Raw genomic sequence first — 17,561 nt, forward strand, 5'->3', positions numbered from 1 at the left:
AAACGAATGCTTTCATTTCATTTCATTTGAAGCCACGCTCGTGCTTGTGCTCGTAAAAGTAAAGACCCTTTTAATGTATCTGTAAGTCGTCGTCGATGTCAATGGTTGCTTCTGACTGAGAGCATGTCATCTTCATAATCCTTATTATTTTTAATAGTTCAAAATATAATACCGTTCTTTAGTACATAAAATACACTTAAAAGACATAAATGATTTATGAAAATAAAAGTGGAATAAAAACCATTCTTATATTTATTAATTTCGTAGAACTAATAACATATAAATATAAATAAATGAAATAAATATTTTTTTTTCTCTAAAATTTGGTTTTCTCCTCTTCTATGGGACTTTCTACCATTTTGACATCTTTCGTTTTTACATCAATAGGGAGAAAAAATGCAACGACTAGACCACCTGAAACATAAGATAAATTGCATTAATATAATACCAAAGCAAGATAAAACTACTTCAAAAGAGAGAAAGTATTCAGATAATTACTTGCAACCAGCACTACGTAACCACTTATCATAGGAGTACAGTGGTCTGCTAATAGCTGGGCTATGAGCTGTACGCTGAAGAAGCCGAATCCACGTGCTACTACCACAGATAAACAGGTTGCCATACCCCTGAAAAGAAAATAATCAGAATTTAATTTACACAAGTTTGTAAAACAGTTTGAAGTATGCTAAATAACGGGCAGTTTTCAATTTAGAGCACTGGTCACATCTTAGGCGTTTACGGCGAATGTTACAAAACTAAAGAAAGAATGTTGCTTAATCCTAAACTAAATAAGTTCAAGATAATTATACAGTTTGTAATTAGAAATTAACAATTATTGACATTCTTAACGTTTTAACTAATTTAGTTTATGATTTTTTAAACTTATCAAGCCTGAAAAGTTTTTGTTACATTAGCGTTTTTAAAGAATGCTAAACATAATGGCGGCAAAAGATCTGTCAGTAGAAAAAAAGCGGCAGATTTAAAAAATGTAGGCTCGCAGGATTCTCGTCTCATTATATAAAAAAATATTTTCGAGCCTTTTTCTCAACGCTTTTTCTACGAATTTGTTTGGTTGCCTATACAAAAAGAGTTCTAAATAAATAATAACAACTTTGGGCATAAAGAGTTCTCACACACAGGTCGAACGCGATTAATTAACATTAACAACTGGCCGTGGTTTGACGGCAAAATGTCACCGGAGTTTACGATATTAATTTATATAAATGTTCGGGGTAGACAAATAAATATAACACCCGCTTTTAGTTATTGTTTATTTCCCACCGCAAATCCAGTGATTCGTTTCCGCAGTAAGCAAGTGCTCGGCGATTGCAGATTTGTGTATATGGCGATTTTTAACTGCCGCTATGTGTTCCTTCACCCTCTCTTGAACGCTGCGCTTTGTTTGGCCAATATACGCACTTCCACAACTGCAATCTATCTTGCTGGGACGTCAGTCTTCCGCGACCACGGCCAGTGCAACCTGGCCGAAACGTTGGAAAAAAGGTAAAAATAATGTTAATTAATCGCGTTCGACCTGTGTGTGACTTTAAATATGTGTACAAAGCGCGAGAACTTAAAGTGTTATAGTTACACATACTAAACCTTAAATATGTAGGATTCAACTCCACCAAATAAGTGTTAACATTGCCCAATATCAGTGCCACATACAAAAATATGTAGAACAAAGCAATGCTTAGCAGTGGAATTTTCACAAACAGCAAGGTGACTCCTGCTACTGCAGAAATGACAAAAACTAATAGTGTTGTCCTTCTCTTTCCAAGCGGACCAACCAAGAAAGAGAGCAGGACATTCAGGAATCCTGATGCCCCGGAGTAACACATCACGGCGTAGAGAGTCAGAGATTGAATTACATTATCGCAGTCTGTTGATTCCTGAAAAAAATAACATAAAAACTTTGATTTTCAATTTTTACTTTTACCCCCCAAAAATTAAATTTTCTTAATTTAAATTACATGCCCATATGTGTGCCAAATTTCAAGTTAATCGGTTAAGTGGTTTTGGAGAAAATTGGCTGTGACAGACGGTCAGACAGACGCACGAGTGATCCTATAAGGGTTCAGTTTTGGTTCAGTTATTCCTTTTTGAGACACGGAACCAAGGAATCCTAAAAACAGACCAATGAATGATGGCGGCTGTACTTACTTGTTATAGATCACATTTATACCTAATAAAGTCAGTCAAAAAAGTGCCACTAGAAAATGGCGCGAAATTTTTTTTTTATGGGACGATGAACATTCGCGCCTTGACTTTTTTAATTTTTTTCTAGTGTCGGAAATGGCTTATCAGACTTTAGTAATGGAGATTTTGATCAAGGATATAGACTGTCAAGCACCTGTCAAGCATATCTTGTCACTAAGGCACGAAATTCATATGTTCAAGGGACGATAAAGCTTCACCCCTACATTTTCAATATTTAGGAGGAAGGCATGCCAACTGGTCGGTGAGCCTGAGCTCGGTGAGGTACTTTTTTTAAATTTGCCACCATTTTTAGTGACAATTGATTGTCTTTATACTTACGGAGCTAGAGGATGAAGCCGCTTTGCTCGCCACAGTACAGAAGGCCTGTCCAGAACTATCATCGCCATTGAAGTAGGCATTCGTCATTGTTGGCACCCACATCGTGTAGCCGGTGGACCTAGAAATTATTAGGCTAAGAATAAATTTAAAAGTGGATTACTGCCTAGGAGACTTGAACTGACGGCCTCTATATACTCGTAGATACACCAGTGCTCTGCCAACTAAGCCACCAAGACTAAATTTTCACGAAATTTTCTACCACATAGGTCAATGGGATCTGTAGCGACATCTACCGTCCGTACGAGCTGCATTATAAACTTCTTAAACGGCAACTGGAGTTACAAGTCATATTAGAAATTCACTACTTCCGATGCTGCTTCATTTATTTTTTCAATCTAGAAATTATTGGCTTTGGCAGTGTGAGTTGAAACACAAAGTAAACAGTAGTTTTTCGATAAGTTTACGGAGAGGTAGAGTCTGTTCGGAAAGAGATGAATTGTGAAATGTATGGGGTTTAATACATTCCACGACTCTTCTATTTCCAAACAGACCAAAAACATACTCTATTGACTTGCCATAGGAAACGTAGATAACAAGATTTCGATCACGCTAATTTGTTTGTGGAGTAAACATATCGTGTTGTAAATTTAAAAGTGGAAAATGTCCGCCTTGGGTGAGACTTGAACCAGAGGCCGTGAGTTCAAGTCTCACCCAAGGCAGACATTTTCCACTTTTAAATTTATTCTAAGCCTAGTGGCATCGATTGCAGACGTTTCTGCTAATCAGAAGTTAAAAATATCGTGTTGTATTCTAAAGTTGAGAGAGAGATACAGAATTTTAAAACACATACGTCATATACGCGCACAGAAGAATATAATACAGCTTCAAGTTGTTCTTGAGCAGAGGCGGTTTGAACAGTGGCGCCGTCTGGTCCCACATCCGACGGAGGAAGGAGGAAGCTTCCACTTGCAGGGACTCTTCCATATACACCGCGTCCACCTGGAGACGAGGTTACGTGCTAGTAAGAGGCGTCCATTAAGCACGTCATACGTTTTTGACTTATTTTAGAGATCTTGTGATCTGAAGACAAGGATGGTGGCCTCGACCAAGGGGTCATAGATTGGATGAAATGAAACCCGATAATCAGAACGTATTTTGTTAATATACATTTAACCCTTTAACGGGCAAGACTCAAAAAAATCGTGAGTTCAAACCTCATCGCCATCACTAGTCCTAAAAATTCTGTACAAGAAAAAAATACAAAAAGATAGTCATACAGGGTGGTCTTTTTTGAGACCAGGGCCCTATAAAGGGTTAAATTTCTCATAAAAAAATTCTCTATTTTAGTTGCTACCTATTACTCCAAAAAGATATCAAATATTAATACTTACTTACTGCGCTGGATTAGCGACCCGAAGTAGATCTTGGCCTCCGACACTAGACTCAGCCATTCGCTCTTATCCTGTGCGAACTCTGTTTGTTTTGTTAAACGTACGAGTACACCACCGCCGACGACAGTGATGCAAGCCCCTAGCACCCACTACATAAACAGCTGTTCCTTAATGAGTATATATGCTAAATTATATCTTTATCGATCAACACTGAACAGGGTGGCTAGCCGAATGGCACAATCGCTCACGAAACGCTCACGAAACGAAGCGCTAGTAGATATCTATCTCTATCGCGCTTGCGTATTGGCGCGACAGAGCCAGCGGCGTATCGCTTTCGTTTGGCGTCGGAGAAATGCCATTCGGCTACGGGGCCTGGCATCATGTAGCTCATTTGATTAAACCCGTTATCAACCTTAATCTGTTAGACACAAAACTTATATTATTCTTCTACAGGGATAGATTAATATATCAATACTTAAATGAACTCAACGAACACCAATCAATTAACAATTTAATATGTCTAACATTACACATAAATACGAATATTTTCCCTACTATTGTAATACATTTCCCCATAGTAAACTTCTACTCTTATACCTTACATTATATTAACGTACATAAGAATAAACATTGTATCAGGTTACTGTCACAAATATCACGAGACTTTTTACAAATATTAAGACGAATTTTGATCGTTATTTATTTCTATGATAGTGAATAACACGGTATATCCTAATATAAACAATAAGTTGAATATTTTTTACCAAAATGTTCGCGGTCTCCGAACTAAGTGTTTAGATATATACAATAACATACTACATAATGATTATGATTTAATATTTTTAACTGAGACATGGTTACAGAGCGACATTTTGGATTCTGAACTTTGTGATTTCCGATACGATGTATTTCGATGTGACAGAAATCTTCAGTCAACTAATAAGTGTACGGGCGGCGGAGTCATGGTATGTGCCCGCCGCAACCTTTGTGCTGCGGTGTACAGTGAGTGGTCCTGCGCAGGTATTGAATCGTTGTGTATAAGTATACCGAGCCGCGCTCTCGGCGCCCCGACCGATTTAATTGCTGTATTAGCGTATTTACCGCCCGTAGAGGAAAATTTGCCATTAAACTTAGATGACATAAAAAATAGTATAATGCGTACAATCGAAACATTTCCGTCGTGTACCTATCTTGTAATAGGAGACTTTAATATACCTTGTATATCCTGGCCCCGTAGCCGAATGGCATTTCTCCGACGCCAAACGAAAGCGATACGCCGCTGGCTCTGTCGCGCCAATAACGCAAGCGCGATAGAGATAGATATCTACTGGCGCTTCGTTTCGTGAGCGTTTCGTGAGCGATTGTGCCATTCGGCTAGCCACCCTGGAGTAATGGTGTAGGTTTTTCTTTGCTAAGTCAGGGCAGAACGGACTATCAAAGTGCGGCGTTATCTTTTATTGAGGACATGCAGTATTTAGGGTTAACTCAGTACAATTATATTAAAAACTCATGTGGCAATACTTTAGACCTGTGTTTTGGTAATCTGCCTATGCTCGTGTCTCAATGTCAACCGATTTCTAAGTTAGACGTTTATCACCCACCTCTCGTGATTGATATCTTAGATCTGTTTGTAATACCTTTAAAACATAAATCGATGCCCCGTTTTAATTTTTTCAAATGTGATTATAATAAAATAAAAGCACACATAAATAGTATAAATTGGGATACAATTCTGAACACAAGCGACGTAAACAAATCTGTTGACATATTTTATAACACACTAAATGATTGTTTTGTTAAATTTGTACCCATGTCACGCCCCAAAAACGACTCATACCCTATTTGGTATAGTTCCTCGCTCATAAAGATAATTAAAGAAAAAACTAAAGTTCATCGAAGGTGGAAAAAGTTTTTAAACCCCCGTGATTACGACGAATTTTCTATGTTAAGAGCTAGACAAAAACTGGTTCAGAATGAGTGTTTTCAGCGTTTTAGTAACAATACCGAATCTTACATCAAGCGATCTCCTAAATTCTTCTGGAAATACGTGAAGTCTAAACGCGGCGGTTCAAATTATCCTAATAGTTTTAATTTAGGTAGCAATCACTACAACAATGGCGTAGATATTTGTAATGCGTTTAACACATTTTTTGAGAGCGTATTTGACACAACAAGCTCCTCTTGTAACCCTAACAATAGTCATCCAAGTAATAATCGGTGTGATGATCTGTCCAGTATCGATGTAACCTGCGAAATCGTACTAAGTTTGTTAAAGCGTCTAGATAAAACTAAGGGACCTGGTTGTGACGGTATTCCACCTATCTTTTTATCCTCGTGTGCTGAAAGTCTTGCATATCCCTTAACCCTTCTTTTTCAACAATCACTAAAAAGCTGCATTTTCCCCTCCATATGGAAAAAGGCCCATATTATTCCTATACACAAAAAAGGTTCTAAGTCCAATATCGAGAATTATCGACCTATCTCTATCCTCAATACCATAGGTAAACTTTTTGAATCCATAATATATAAACAAATTTACCCCATTGTGTCTCTTGGAATCTCGGATAAACAGCACGGTTTCTTAAAAGGACGCTCTACAGTCTCAAACTTGGCTTGTTTTACTAATCATGTTTTAACAGAAATGGAAGGTGGCGGTCAAGTTGACGTGATATATACCGACTTTGAGAAAGCGTTTGATCGTGTCAACCATGCCATACTTCTCATGAAGCTTGAAGCACTAGGAATTCATGGAGACCTGCTCAGATGGGTCGAATCATATCTTATTAACCGTTCCCAGGCTGTAGTTCTCGGTGGCTTCAGGTCAGACTACATCGATATACCCTCCGGGGTGCCCCAAGGCTCCCATTTGGGTCCCCTTTTTTATAATGCTTATATATATGATATTGATACGTGTTTTCTCACCGCGCGCCATTTGCTATACGCTGATGATAAAAAAGTTTTCATGCGTATAAAATCTATAGCAGATTGCGAACTGCTGCAGAATGATCTTAATAATCTAGTCGAGTATTACTGTCGTAATAAGATAACAATTAGTGTTACCAAGTGTCAGAGCATAAGTTTTACTCGCAGCCTTAAGCCAATCATTTATCCATACCACTTTAATGGCGTAACGGTGAACAGAGTAGATGTAGTACGTGACCTGGGAGTAATCCTAGATTCCAAAATGACTATGAGAGATCATGTGGACTCCATTGTAAACAGGTCATATCGAAGCTTGGGATTTGTTATGAGAACCTGTAAACCTTTTCACAGCCTGTCATGTCTAAAAGTTGTATATTACGCATATGTGAGATCCATCCTTGAATATGCATCACCAATTTGGTCGGTTTGCTATGCTGTTCATAAAGAACGCATCGAAAGAATCCAAAAAAGATTTATAGCTCATTTAAATTATAAATTTAAGAAGACATCTGTTGGGTATAAAGGTAACTGCCGGGAATATGACCTTATTTCTCTTGAGGATAGGCGTAAAATGTCTGATATGAGCCTGCTTTTTGATATCATTAGAAATCGTTTAGACTGTCCTGAACTGTTATCTAGCCTTTCATTTCGAGTCCCAAGGCGGCGAACCCGACACACAACTCTCTTTCATGTTCCCTTTCACACTACTAACTATGGTTCTAACTCCGTTCTATCTAGGATCCCTCACTTGTATAACACCGAATTTTCCTCTTCTGATCCTTTTATAGGGTCTAAACATAGATATAAAAAAGATATTTATGCAATTTTGCTCAGTGAAAACGAAAATTTTAATGAAACTGAAACTTAAATGAATAATAAAATCAAAAAATAAAATAAAATCATCGTAACTTTTACTGGGTACTAGGGGAATGCTATGCTGTTTATCGGCCATGGTCTGGTGGGTACTCTTGTAAATTCTTGACGTAAGTTTTGTTGGTGTCTGACTTATGAGTATTTATGGGTATTTATACTAGTATTCTAATGAATTAAGTAGGTGGATAACTATTGAAGCCTTAAGTTACGTAATTATAAGAATACTTAATCAACAACCTGTATGTACTTTAGCCGTTGGAGCATTTGTGTGTATTGCACATTTTGATTGTTTATATAACATTTAGTTAATTTAATTCTTACAAAATGTAATTTAATGGATAACTGTTATTGGCCTTCTTATACGTAAGCAGTAGTATGTCTTAGTTATATTTACGGCTGTTGTTATCCTGAATACCAATAAAATAAAAAATAAAATAAATCTGATGCCACTCAAAGATATCAAGTAGTTTCCTAAATCTTACAGTAAACGTCTTCCCAGCCTCGTTCCACGCGTGCATGCTCCTCAGCACCACCAGCGCTTGCTCCGGGTCCTTGCTGAGCAGGAACTTGGGGCTCTCGAGCAGGCCCAGCATGCCGACGCAGCCGACGACGCCGGGGACACTGATGATCTGCATCAGCAGCCGCCAGGGCCGGTAGTCCAAGGACAGCCAGGAGATGGGGTGGCGGAAGGTTAAGTTGAAGACTGGGATGGCGAATACTGTTGGGGGAAAAGTGAGATTAATTTTAAAATGTTTAAAGGTAAAAGGTAACGGATACACTTAAAGGGTATGAACAGTGCCCGGAAATCTTCATGTTGCTTTGAAATACTGGAGGCAGGTACCTATGTAGGTAAGGTACTTCAATTCCAGGCAGCAATCAGGCAGGGAACAGTTAGGGTCTAAAACGTATGAGTTGAAGAAATAACCACGGATTATTAACTTACGTACCCACTTAATAGGGATCATATCATACGAAGATAGTCACAAAGGTCCACACTACATGAACCTCCGCGAAAACGAAGTATTGGCTAACGAACAAGTGCTGGAATCTTTGCTCACCACAAATGATGAATTGAACCAGCATGGTAGCACTGGCCATGAGGAACATGAATCGACTTCGGTGTCTCGCAGGTGTGGTCTCGCCAACCAGTACAAAGGCTGCTGCGTTGGCTGATGATGTACTGGAAAAAATTACAATATTTCATATTATAACATGTCACCAAAAAGTTTCGGAGTTTGATCTTTTCATGGGGTGAATTAGAAGCAGAATTAAAACCTAGAAATAAAGATAATAAAGAACGAGAATGACAGCGTAAGAATACCTACAAGACGTAGTGTGGTGGGAAAATGCAGGGATATTTTTTTTAAATTGGGGACACCTTATTACACAGTACTTACAATCCAGCAGATAGGAACTTCAGTACTGCCAGACTTTGGTAGCCTGGAGCCATGCTTGCTAATAGATTCAGAACTGCTCCGATAGGCATCGCTAGTAGCAGGGTCCAGCGTCGTCCACGAGTGTCTGCGCACAGGCCCCATGCGTATGAAGAGACCATTACACCTGAAAAGCATGCCAGGTAAGAACACTTCTGCTTAGTAAAGGACAAAAAACGAGGAATTTTTAGACATATACATATGAGAGGCACAGCAGACAACAACCCCTGCTAACAAGTACAGACCGCCAGGTCGCACGCGATCGCCGGCAGGATCACGGAGAGGCCAAAGATGTTTAGATACATGGCCAGGATGAGGAGACAGCATGAGCATCGCCATTGTCCGAAGTGAGGCATTGCTATGTTGTACTTGCCAAACCCTGCAATATTCAGCGCATTATTACAGATACAAACCTATGAGAGGCACAGCAGACAGCAGCCCCTGCTGACTAGTAGAGAGCGCCAGGTCGCATGCGGCCGCCGGCAGGATCACGGAGAACCCGAAGATGTCCAGGTACATGGCCAGGATGAGGAGGCAGCATGAGCTTAGCATTGCTATATTGTACTTCCCGAACCCTAGAATATTAATGCGCATAATTATCAGCGTTTCCAAAATAAGGGGTCGTAAACTCGTAACCCATCGGTGGTTAGCGAGCGAATATCGTGTGGGCCGGAAGTAGTTGTACTAGAAAACCTAGTTCCATACAACACATCTATAAAAGTTCAATTCACTTCAACAACTTATAATCTCAAACTGTCACAATGGAGTCCGTCACGGAGACAACTGCAGAGATATCTGTAAAGTTCACGAAGCAGATGGCAGCCTTCCAGGAATGAATTGATAAGGCTGACCCTCCCAGTACCACAGTTGCTTCAGTAGGTACTTTTTAAGACGGCCAATTTGGCAGTTTTGTAAGGAAGTTCTAAGCTCAGATACCACTATTTATTTATTGGTAAACATGATTACATGACTTTACAGCTAACCATTGCGTCACGTATCTTAGGCTGACATACTTAACAAGAAAAACAAAGTAGACATATACATTTACAATAATAGGCATACACCTAACCTAACAGACATTTTATATAGGAACAGTTGAACGCCTCGCATCCGTCGCCTCACACAATCTCAAGCATTCACTACATATTGCCGCCCATCGCCACGCAAACAAGTCGCACTCAGGTGTCGATGTCAGGAGCGCATTGAGCTGTGAGAGGGCGCGGGGCAGCGGTGAGTTCCTGTACGATACGGTACGCGCCGGCGACACGGCCAACAGGTCACGTCGTCGCGGCCTGAGTGATATCCTCGGAACATCAGGAACAAACAGTCGTACGAGACGCTCTACAAGCTCGGGACAGTCTGACTCACCACGTAGAGCTCGACATGCTGTGATCATTAGCTGAAAATTCCGCCTCACCTCCAAGGAGTTATACCCAAGAGAGCCAAGGAGATACTTGGTCGGGTAGAGATACGGGTAGAATCCGAAAACTTTTTTAAAAAGGAACCTTAAAAATGCTTTCTGCACCTTCTCAAGTAGTAAGGCATAAGTCGATTCGTAGGGGTTCCATACGATCGACGAGGTCTCCAATTTACTCCTTACCAAGGCATTGTAAACTATTTTTATGGCCAATGGGTCTTGAAAACAGCGTAGGTTTCGGATTACAAAACCCAGCCTTCGGAAACAGCTCGTCGCAAGAGCAGAAATATGGTCGTGAAAAGTGAGCCGCGTATCAAACACAACGCCCAGGTCCTTGACGGAGAAGACACGATTTATCGGCTCTGACCCTAATATATATTGAAAATATAGAGCGATATGAGAGCGGGTAAATGTACACACGCAGCACTTGGCTGGGTTAAAATGAAGTTTGTTCTCCATACTCCACCGAAATACCAAGTCGATGTCATTCTGCAACGTCTCGCAATCGGCTCTTTGCTCCACGCCGTATACCAACTTGAGGTCATCAGCATATAAGAGACATTGAGCCGCCCGAAGAACCGACTTGAGATCGTTGATCATGATACCAAAAAGCAGAGGCCCTAATATGGAGCCTTGACTGACACCAGACCGGGTATGGTAAGGAGTCGAGACAAAACAACCATGTCGGACGAACTGCTGGCGATCGCGCAGATAGCTGGCAAAAAAGGTCAACAATTTGTGAGAGAAACCAATTTTGTCCAGCTTTGCAAGCAGCACGTCGTTATCCACGCGATCAAAAGCCTTTGCGAAATCAAAATAGAGGATATCGACTTGTATACCTCTATCAAGATGAGCAGCAATATTGTCCGTTAGTATCAACAGATTCGTATTGACTCACTATTAACAACCTATTATTATAATAAGTATTTTTAATCGTGACTGCGAATAGAAAAGATAATAACAATATCCAGCTCATTTCGTCTGATGTCTGATAAAATCATGATAGGTATTCATAAGTACTTCCGGCGGCGACACGCGGTGGAAAGTTCTAAGGGGTCAAAAGATTAGTAAATATTGGTAGCGCCACTATGTATTCGCTTTAATTAGGCATTAACCTTTTTCATAATTACTATATTTTGAAGGTAACTGGCCACCAAGATATTTCATGTTGAACTAGGTACTGACAGCTGACATAAGTAGACTGGTAATAAATTAATAACAGCAATAAAAATGTAATAAATTATAACTTTATTTTTTTATTGCCCCAGTGATTCACATACCGCTAGACAGTGCATATCAGATGAGTAACACACAAAGATATCGTTAAATATATCTCAAATCTACAAAATGCCTTAAGTATATCTCAAGATTTACAATATGCAATTTGGAAATAATTACGACAGGGATAATCTAGAGTCTGACTGAACCATTAGGTAAGTCGTTTAATTCTTATTTGATTAACCTAAACCTGACGACCTGTACTCGTATTGTTTTTTTATGTCACAGAAAGCAAACGAGCAGACAGGTCGCCTGATGGCAAGGGATCACCGTCGCCGATGAACACTCAAAGCACTAGTGGGTCGGAGAGGGTTGACAGGTGCTGTCAGATACTTGACGTAGGTAATTTTTAATTTAATCTTAAGGTTGTCTTATACTTATTAATTCATGTATCATGTGTAAAAAGCGGAAAATATTTTTTATAAAAACGGTATACCACGACGACGCGTCGAACGACGGAAATAAAAAAAAATCATGGTTTATACCATTAAACAAAACCGTCGCTTGCTTACTAAAGTTAGTACCTATACATACCTGTATATGAAATAAAAATGACCGTTCAAACTCTGCATAGTGATTTTTGGGCTCATAATGAACAACTTTTATTATGGGACCAATGCTGAAATCGCGAAAAAAAATTTGGCTGTTCCATAGAAATGAGCGTCGGCATGACAGTCAAAATGCATGAAACTGCGAAATTTTTTTTCGCGATTTCAGCATTGGTCCCATAATAAAAGTTGTTCATTATGAACTCAAAAGTCACTATGCAAACTTTGAACTGTCCTTTTTTTATTTAACTAACAAACGTGTATAGATTAACAAACTATTAATTGAAACCTTTATTAATAGTATTTTATGCAACAGGCGTTTAAAGGAGGTCAAAAAAGACGAGTGGCGTGGGTAACAATTTGAGGCGAAGCCGAAAATTGTTATTAAGACGCCGCGACTGTTTTTTGACTCAGTTAAACACCGTTGCATACAATACTTTTCTACGACCATGCACTTAGTTTTTAATAGTTTTCTTGAATAACTTTCGTGAAATTCACACTTTCTCCTGTATTTTGACGCAAAGGTTTGAACTGTCAGCTCAGCTGCCATAAGCCTTACCGCGCACGCGTGCAGTATCGTTATAACAATGCGTTGCCATAGTTACAGAGCCAAACAATGCGTTTTCAGTTTTTTCGATACTGCGCGCATGCGCGGAAAGCCGGCGGACGCTGGCTTTGGGGAATAGACTTTTATGTAGGGTTTTAAAGATCTGTGCACGACCCTGTAAATGACGAATTACAGTTCGGGAGTAGAAAAAATACTATAAACTCACCTGTTAATTCTAGCGCAGTGTCGAAACCACATTTTCGACTCGAAACAGAACCTTTAGTGTTATCCATTTTGAACTAAACTGCATCTAAATCTAAATCCAGTCTTCCTGAATTCTTATATATCATGCACCATGTAGGTACCTACATATTTTATCTTTTCAATTTAATGTTTGTTTTTAGATCTGTCTTAAAGCCCACAGACAGATTAGCTGATGGATGGAGTTTACGTGAAATAAAATTTATCAATTGTATGTCGCTACGTGCATTTTTTGGCAGTATGGCCTAAGAGACTTAAACGAGTATAATTTAGTAATAATTATTATTTAGATTTACTTAACACAAAGTTACTTATAAATACCGATAAACGTGGATAAAAACACCAAAAAAAAAATTACTATTAAGTGATTTACTCGTAAAACTATTGATTTAATGACCAGATTGCAACTGTTTTGCCAAACACCATAATTTCTTTATATACCGCGTTGAATTGCACTAATGATATTCAACTGTTGAATCACAGTCAGGTAAACATACAAGTAGGTAATAATTATAAGCGTGACTTTAGTTCAATGGGCCATTATTACAATTCAATTTGCTAGAGACAAGATAGAGTAGAACGTAGAAAGTTAATTTTCAGTACAGATGGTGTTTTTTTACGCACTAGTGCGAGAAGTGGTTCATTATATGCCAGGTCGAAACTTCGGAGACTCATCTGTACTGAAAAACGTCGTACGATACACGTGCGAAAAGGAAATTCGTAACTCGTGTCGATTTAAAACACTCCCTTCGGTCATGCTTTAATTTATCGTCACTCGTTTCGAACTTCCTTTTTTACGCACTTGTATCGTAATGTACTATTTCAGAACAGATGGTGTTTTTTTACGCACTTGTGCGAGTAGTGGTTCATTATATGCCAGGTCGAAACTTCGGATGGCCATCTGTATTGAAAAACGCAATACACGTGCGAAAAGGAAATTCGTAACTCGTGTCGATTTAAAACACTCCATTTGGTCGTGTTTAAATTTATCACCACTTCCTCTTTTTCGCACTTGTATCGTAATGTACAGTCAACCAATTGGAACCCTAGGCCACTCTACAACCATGTCAAAATGACAAGCAGTAAGAGATTTCTTACAATCTGATTTATAACGTCACTATGACATAGTTCTACAGTGGCCTAGGGTTCCAATTGGTTGACTGTACAATTTCACCACACAAACTGGTAAAGGCTCTCTTGATTACTCAAAGATAGCAAAATTGTATTTTATCCACATGAAACCAAAGTAATTTCATACAAATTTTAACTTGATGTCTTGCTTTCTGGTAAATTCTTACTATAAAAGCTCATACAAGTGTCCTGAGTCGACGCTGCATGGTGGACGCACGCTCCGCTCCAAGCGTCCACTCATGAAGCGTCACTATGAAGATATGAAGTAAGCACGTGACACCCCTTGAGTTGCGGGCGTCCATAGGTTACGGTGACCGCTTTCCATCAGGCGGGCCGTATACCTGTTTGCCACCGACGTAGTATAAAAAAAAAAATGAAGTAAGAATTTCATGGGATCTCTTGGATTTTTGATAATTCTCTTTAAGAGTAATTATTAATTTCTATATTTTCTATTTTCTACTCCCGAACATTATCCATCATTTACAGGGTCGTGCATAGATCTTTAAAACCGTACATAAAAGTCTATTCCCCAAAGCCAGCGACCGCCAGCATTCCGCGCATGCGCGCAGTATCGAAAAAAAACTGAAAACGCATTGTGTTACCTTTGTAACCATGGCAACGCATTGTTATAACGATACCTCGTGCGAGGGAAGACTTTGGGCAGCTGAGCTGACAGTGCAAACCTTTGCGTCAAAACACAGGAAACAGTGTGAATTTTCCAAAATTTATTCGAGAAAACTATTAAAAACTAAGTGCATGGTCGTAGAAAAACTATTATTATGCAACGGTGTTTAACTGAGTCAAAAAATACTTGTGGCGTCTTAATAACAATTTTCGGCTTCGCCTCAAATTGTTACCCACGTCACTCGTCTTTTTTGACCTCCTTTAAACGCCTGTTGCATAAAATACTATATTTTCTCTATGTCACTAGCAAATAAAAATACCTAAACTAGTCTCTGGAGCCACTTGTGACTATCTTAAGTGGTTAATAATCAGTTTAATCATGCTATTAATAATCAACGACTGTGTATCCCCAGTACTTGAGATCGAGTACAAAGTACTGGAAATTTGAGTGGAAAGAACGCGAAGGAATTATTTTATAATAAGTCAGTATTCTAGATGACTCTTTATATGAAACTAAACTGTATATTTATTCTGTCATAACTGAAAAAATCCTATAGGGTTACTTACCTCACATTAAACATGTTCTAAAAATATTGGGAAAGAAGTCATACTTATACTGAACTTCAAATAAAAACCTAGTATATTTATAACACTATATGTAAGTTAAAATTTAATTGATCGACCCAACGAAAGAGAGAAGGGAAAAAACTTAAAAAAAACTTTTTCACCACACCAACTGGTAAAGGCTTTCTTTGTATTCGAAAACAGATAGCAAAATCGCATTTTATCCACAAGGGGGCAATTAAGTAATTTCGTACAAATTTTAACTCGATGTCTTAATTTGGCTGCTAGATTTTACCTATAAATGATGATTTTAAATCATAAATATTGAATAAATTGACGGATTTGATTTATTTTGATGTTTTATAGTCGGTATCTTGTTCGTGTTGGTGTGGTGAAAAATTTTGTGTTTCACTCGGTGGCAAAGTTTGTTTAACCTTCGTGCCTTGATACCCTCGCAACGCTCAAGATTCCACTTTTTGAACCACTCGCTATGCTCGCGGTTCAATATTGGAATCTTTCGCTTGCTCAGGTATCAATATTGGCACGTGCGGTTAAACAACAACTTTGCCCCCTTGTAAAACAAATAACTATTATAAAACTTTTTTTTTTCAACAAAACTAATCCAAAGATACGAATGCGCGAAACACTTTACTTTAGGGGTTGCTTAGGGCGGTAGCGACAAAACTATGACCGTCTCGTTTCCACGCTCTCGGAAAATCGATAACCTCCTGCTTGTTCCTCGTACCCTGGTAATTCTGACTAAAATGGCGGATCCGTCACCTCTCCTTTGCCTTCAAAACCCCAATATAATAGACATTTCGAAGATTCGATTAGAACCATTCATTTTTGCCGGGAAAGACCCTTTTGTGGATACAAGAAAGGACCCTCAAAGGAGAACCTTTTGAACCACTAAAGGAAAAAGTGTTTATGAAGAAACATGAAAGAAATAGGAACAATCAACATTTCCTTTTGACACTTCCTTTAATTAACGTTCTTAAACCTTCTACCACTAAGATTTTCAAATGGAAAACAGTTTGAGATCTGTTCAGACAAGTTTCCACGACATCTGGAATACTAGGGCCATATGAAACTTAAGAGGTTTGTCGCATTCTTTTACAAGGATTTGCAAAAGAAAGTCTAATAAATGATACGGCAATTCTTGAAAACAACTGACTAGTACGCCTCTGAAGTTTCCTCTATGCCTCTGTAAATTATAAACTAACACCCTTAAAGCTTTAAGAATGTAATGAAATAAAAGCAATGATATAAAACATAACGAAATCGGATTTTATAGTTCAAAAAAATACCGTATCGCCCGCGCGATTCGTATCTCCATTTCTAACCCCTAAGGGCGAGAAAATCAATACACCAACGCATGCGTGGAAAGCTTAGCTACGCCATCTCTTCCCCAATATGCGCTCCTGGTACCGCCGCCCACAATATCTGAAATTTTCCTGCCCTCCTCCAGGTTTTCCCGGAAGTAGACCTTCGACTTCCGTTCTGTAGGGCGGTCAGGAGTTTCCTGGGTTTCAGGTTTCAGTATTTCTGGTTTTCACTGTTTTCATTTCAGGGTGTTGTGCGCAGTCTGAGTGCGCAGAGCAACAGGTGTGAATGGGCTCGTCCATTCATTTTTTGTTTTGTAGTAGGCACGTGTTGGAACACGTGGTTCGCCGTGAGTTGGAAACAAACTACGGTGTATTTCCACCGGTGATAGTGGAGACGATTTGTATCATATTATTATCCAGCTTGTGTATTCCATACGGGCAAATATCTTAATAACGATTAGTATCGGTCCTAAGGAGCCTAACTACATGTTTTTTAACACTTTAAGTTCTCGCGCTTTGTACACATATTTAAACCCAACCCATCCAACGTTGGAAAAAAGGTAAAATAATGTAAATTAATCGCGTTCGATCTGTATGTGACTTTATACATGTTTTTTATTTTGAATAGATGATATTTTTTTTTCATACATAATAATTCAGCACGCAATGTATTATGTCCACATCAATTAGTGTACCTACACCTACCTGT

The 17,561-nt window shown here is 38.9% G+C and overlaps 1 protein-coding gene across 1 annotated transcript; it reads right to left on the reverse strand.

Moving 5' to 3' along the window:
* Positions 1–110: 110 nt before the first annotated feature.
* Positions 111–13,677, reverse strand: LOC125235967 (putative transporter svop-1). Its single transcript, XM_048142634.1, has 10 exons — positions 13,174–13,677; positions 9,571–9,732; positions 9,122–9,284; positions 8,783–8,904; positions 8,207–8,442; positions 3,389–3,537; positions 2,539–2,656; positions 1,603–1,892; positions 499–626; positions 111–414 (listed from the first exon to the last, which is right to left on the reverse strand). The coding sequence occupies exons 1-10, from the start codon at positions 13,238–13,240 to the stop codon at positions 317–319; spliced, it is 1,533 nt and encodes a 510-aa protein (XP_047998591.1). The 5' UTR covers positions 13,241–13,677; the 3' UTR covers positions 111–316.
* Between the last annotated feature and the right edge of the window lie 3,884 nt (positions 13,678–17,561).

The sequence above is a fragment of the Leguminivora glycinivorella genome, chromosome 2, assembly GCF_023078275.1.
Source record: "Leguminivora glycinivorella isolate SPB_JAAS2020 chromosome 2, LegGlyc_1.1, whole genome shotgun sequence".
Lineage (NCBI taxonomy): Eukaryota > Metazoa > Arthropoda > Insecta > Lepidoptera > Tortricidae > Leguminivora > Leguminivora glycinivorella.

What these genes read in the sequence shown, in the direction of transcription:
- LOC125235967 (XM_048142634.1), bottom strand. Translation starts at nt 13,240, where the DNA reads ATGGATAACACTAAAGGTTCTGTTTCGAGTCGAAAATGTGGTTTCGAC. An exon ending in GTCTGCTGTGCCTCTCATAG is followed by an intron (nt 9,285 to 9,570) that starts GTTTGTATCTGT and finishes CATGCTTTTCAG; the next exon opens with GTGTAATGGTCTCTTCATAC. An exon ending in CTTCTGTGCGCGTATATGAC is followed by an intron (nt 2,657 to 3,388) that starts GTATGTGTTTTA and finishes AATAATTTCTAG; the next exon opens with GTCCACCGGCTACACGATGT.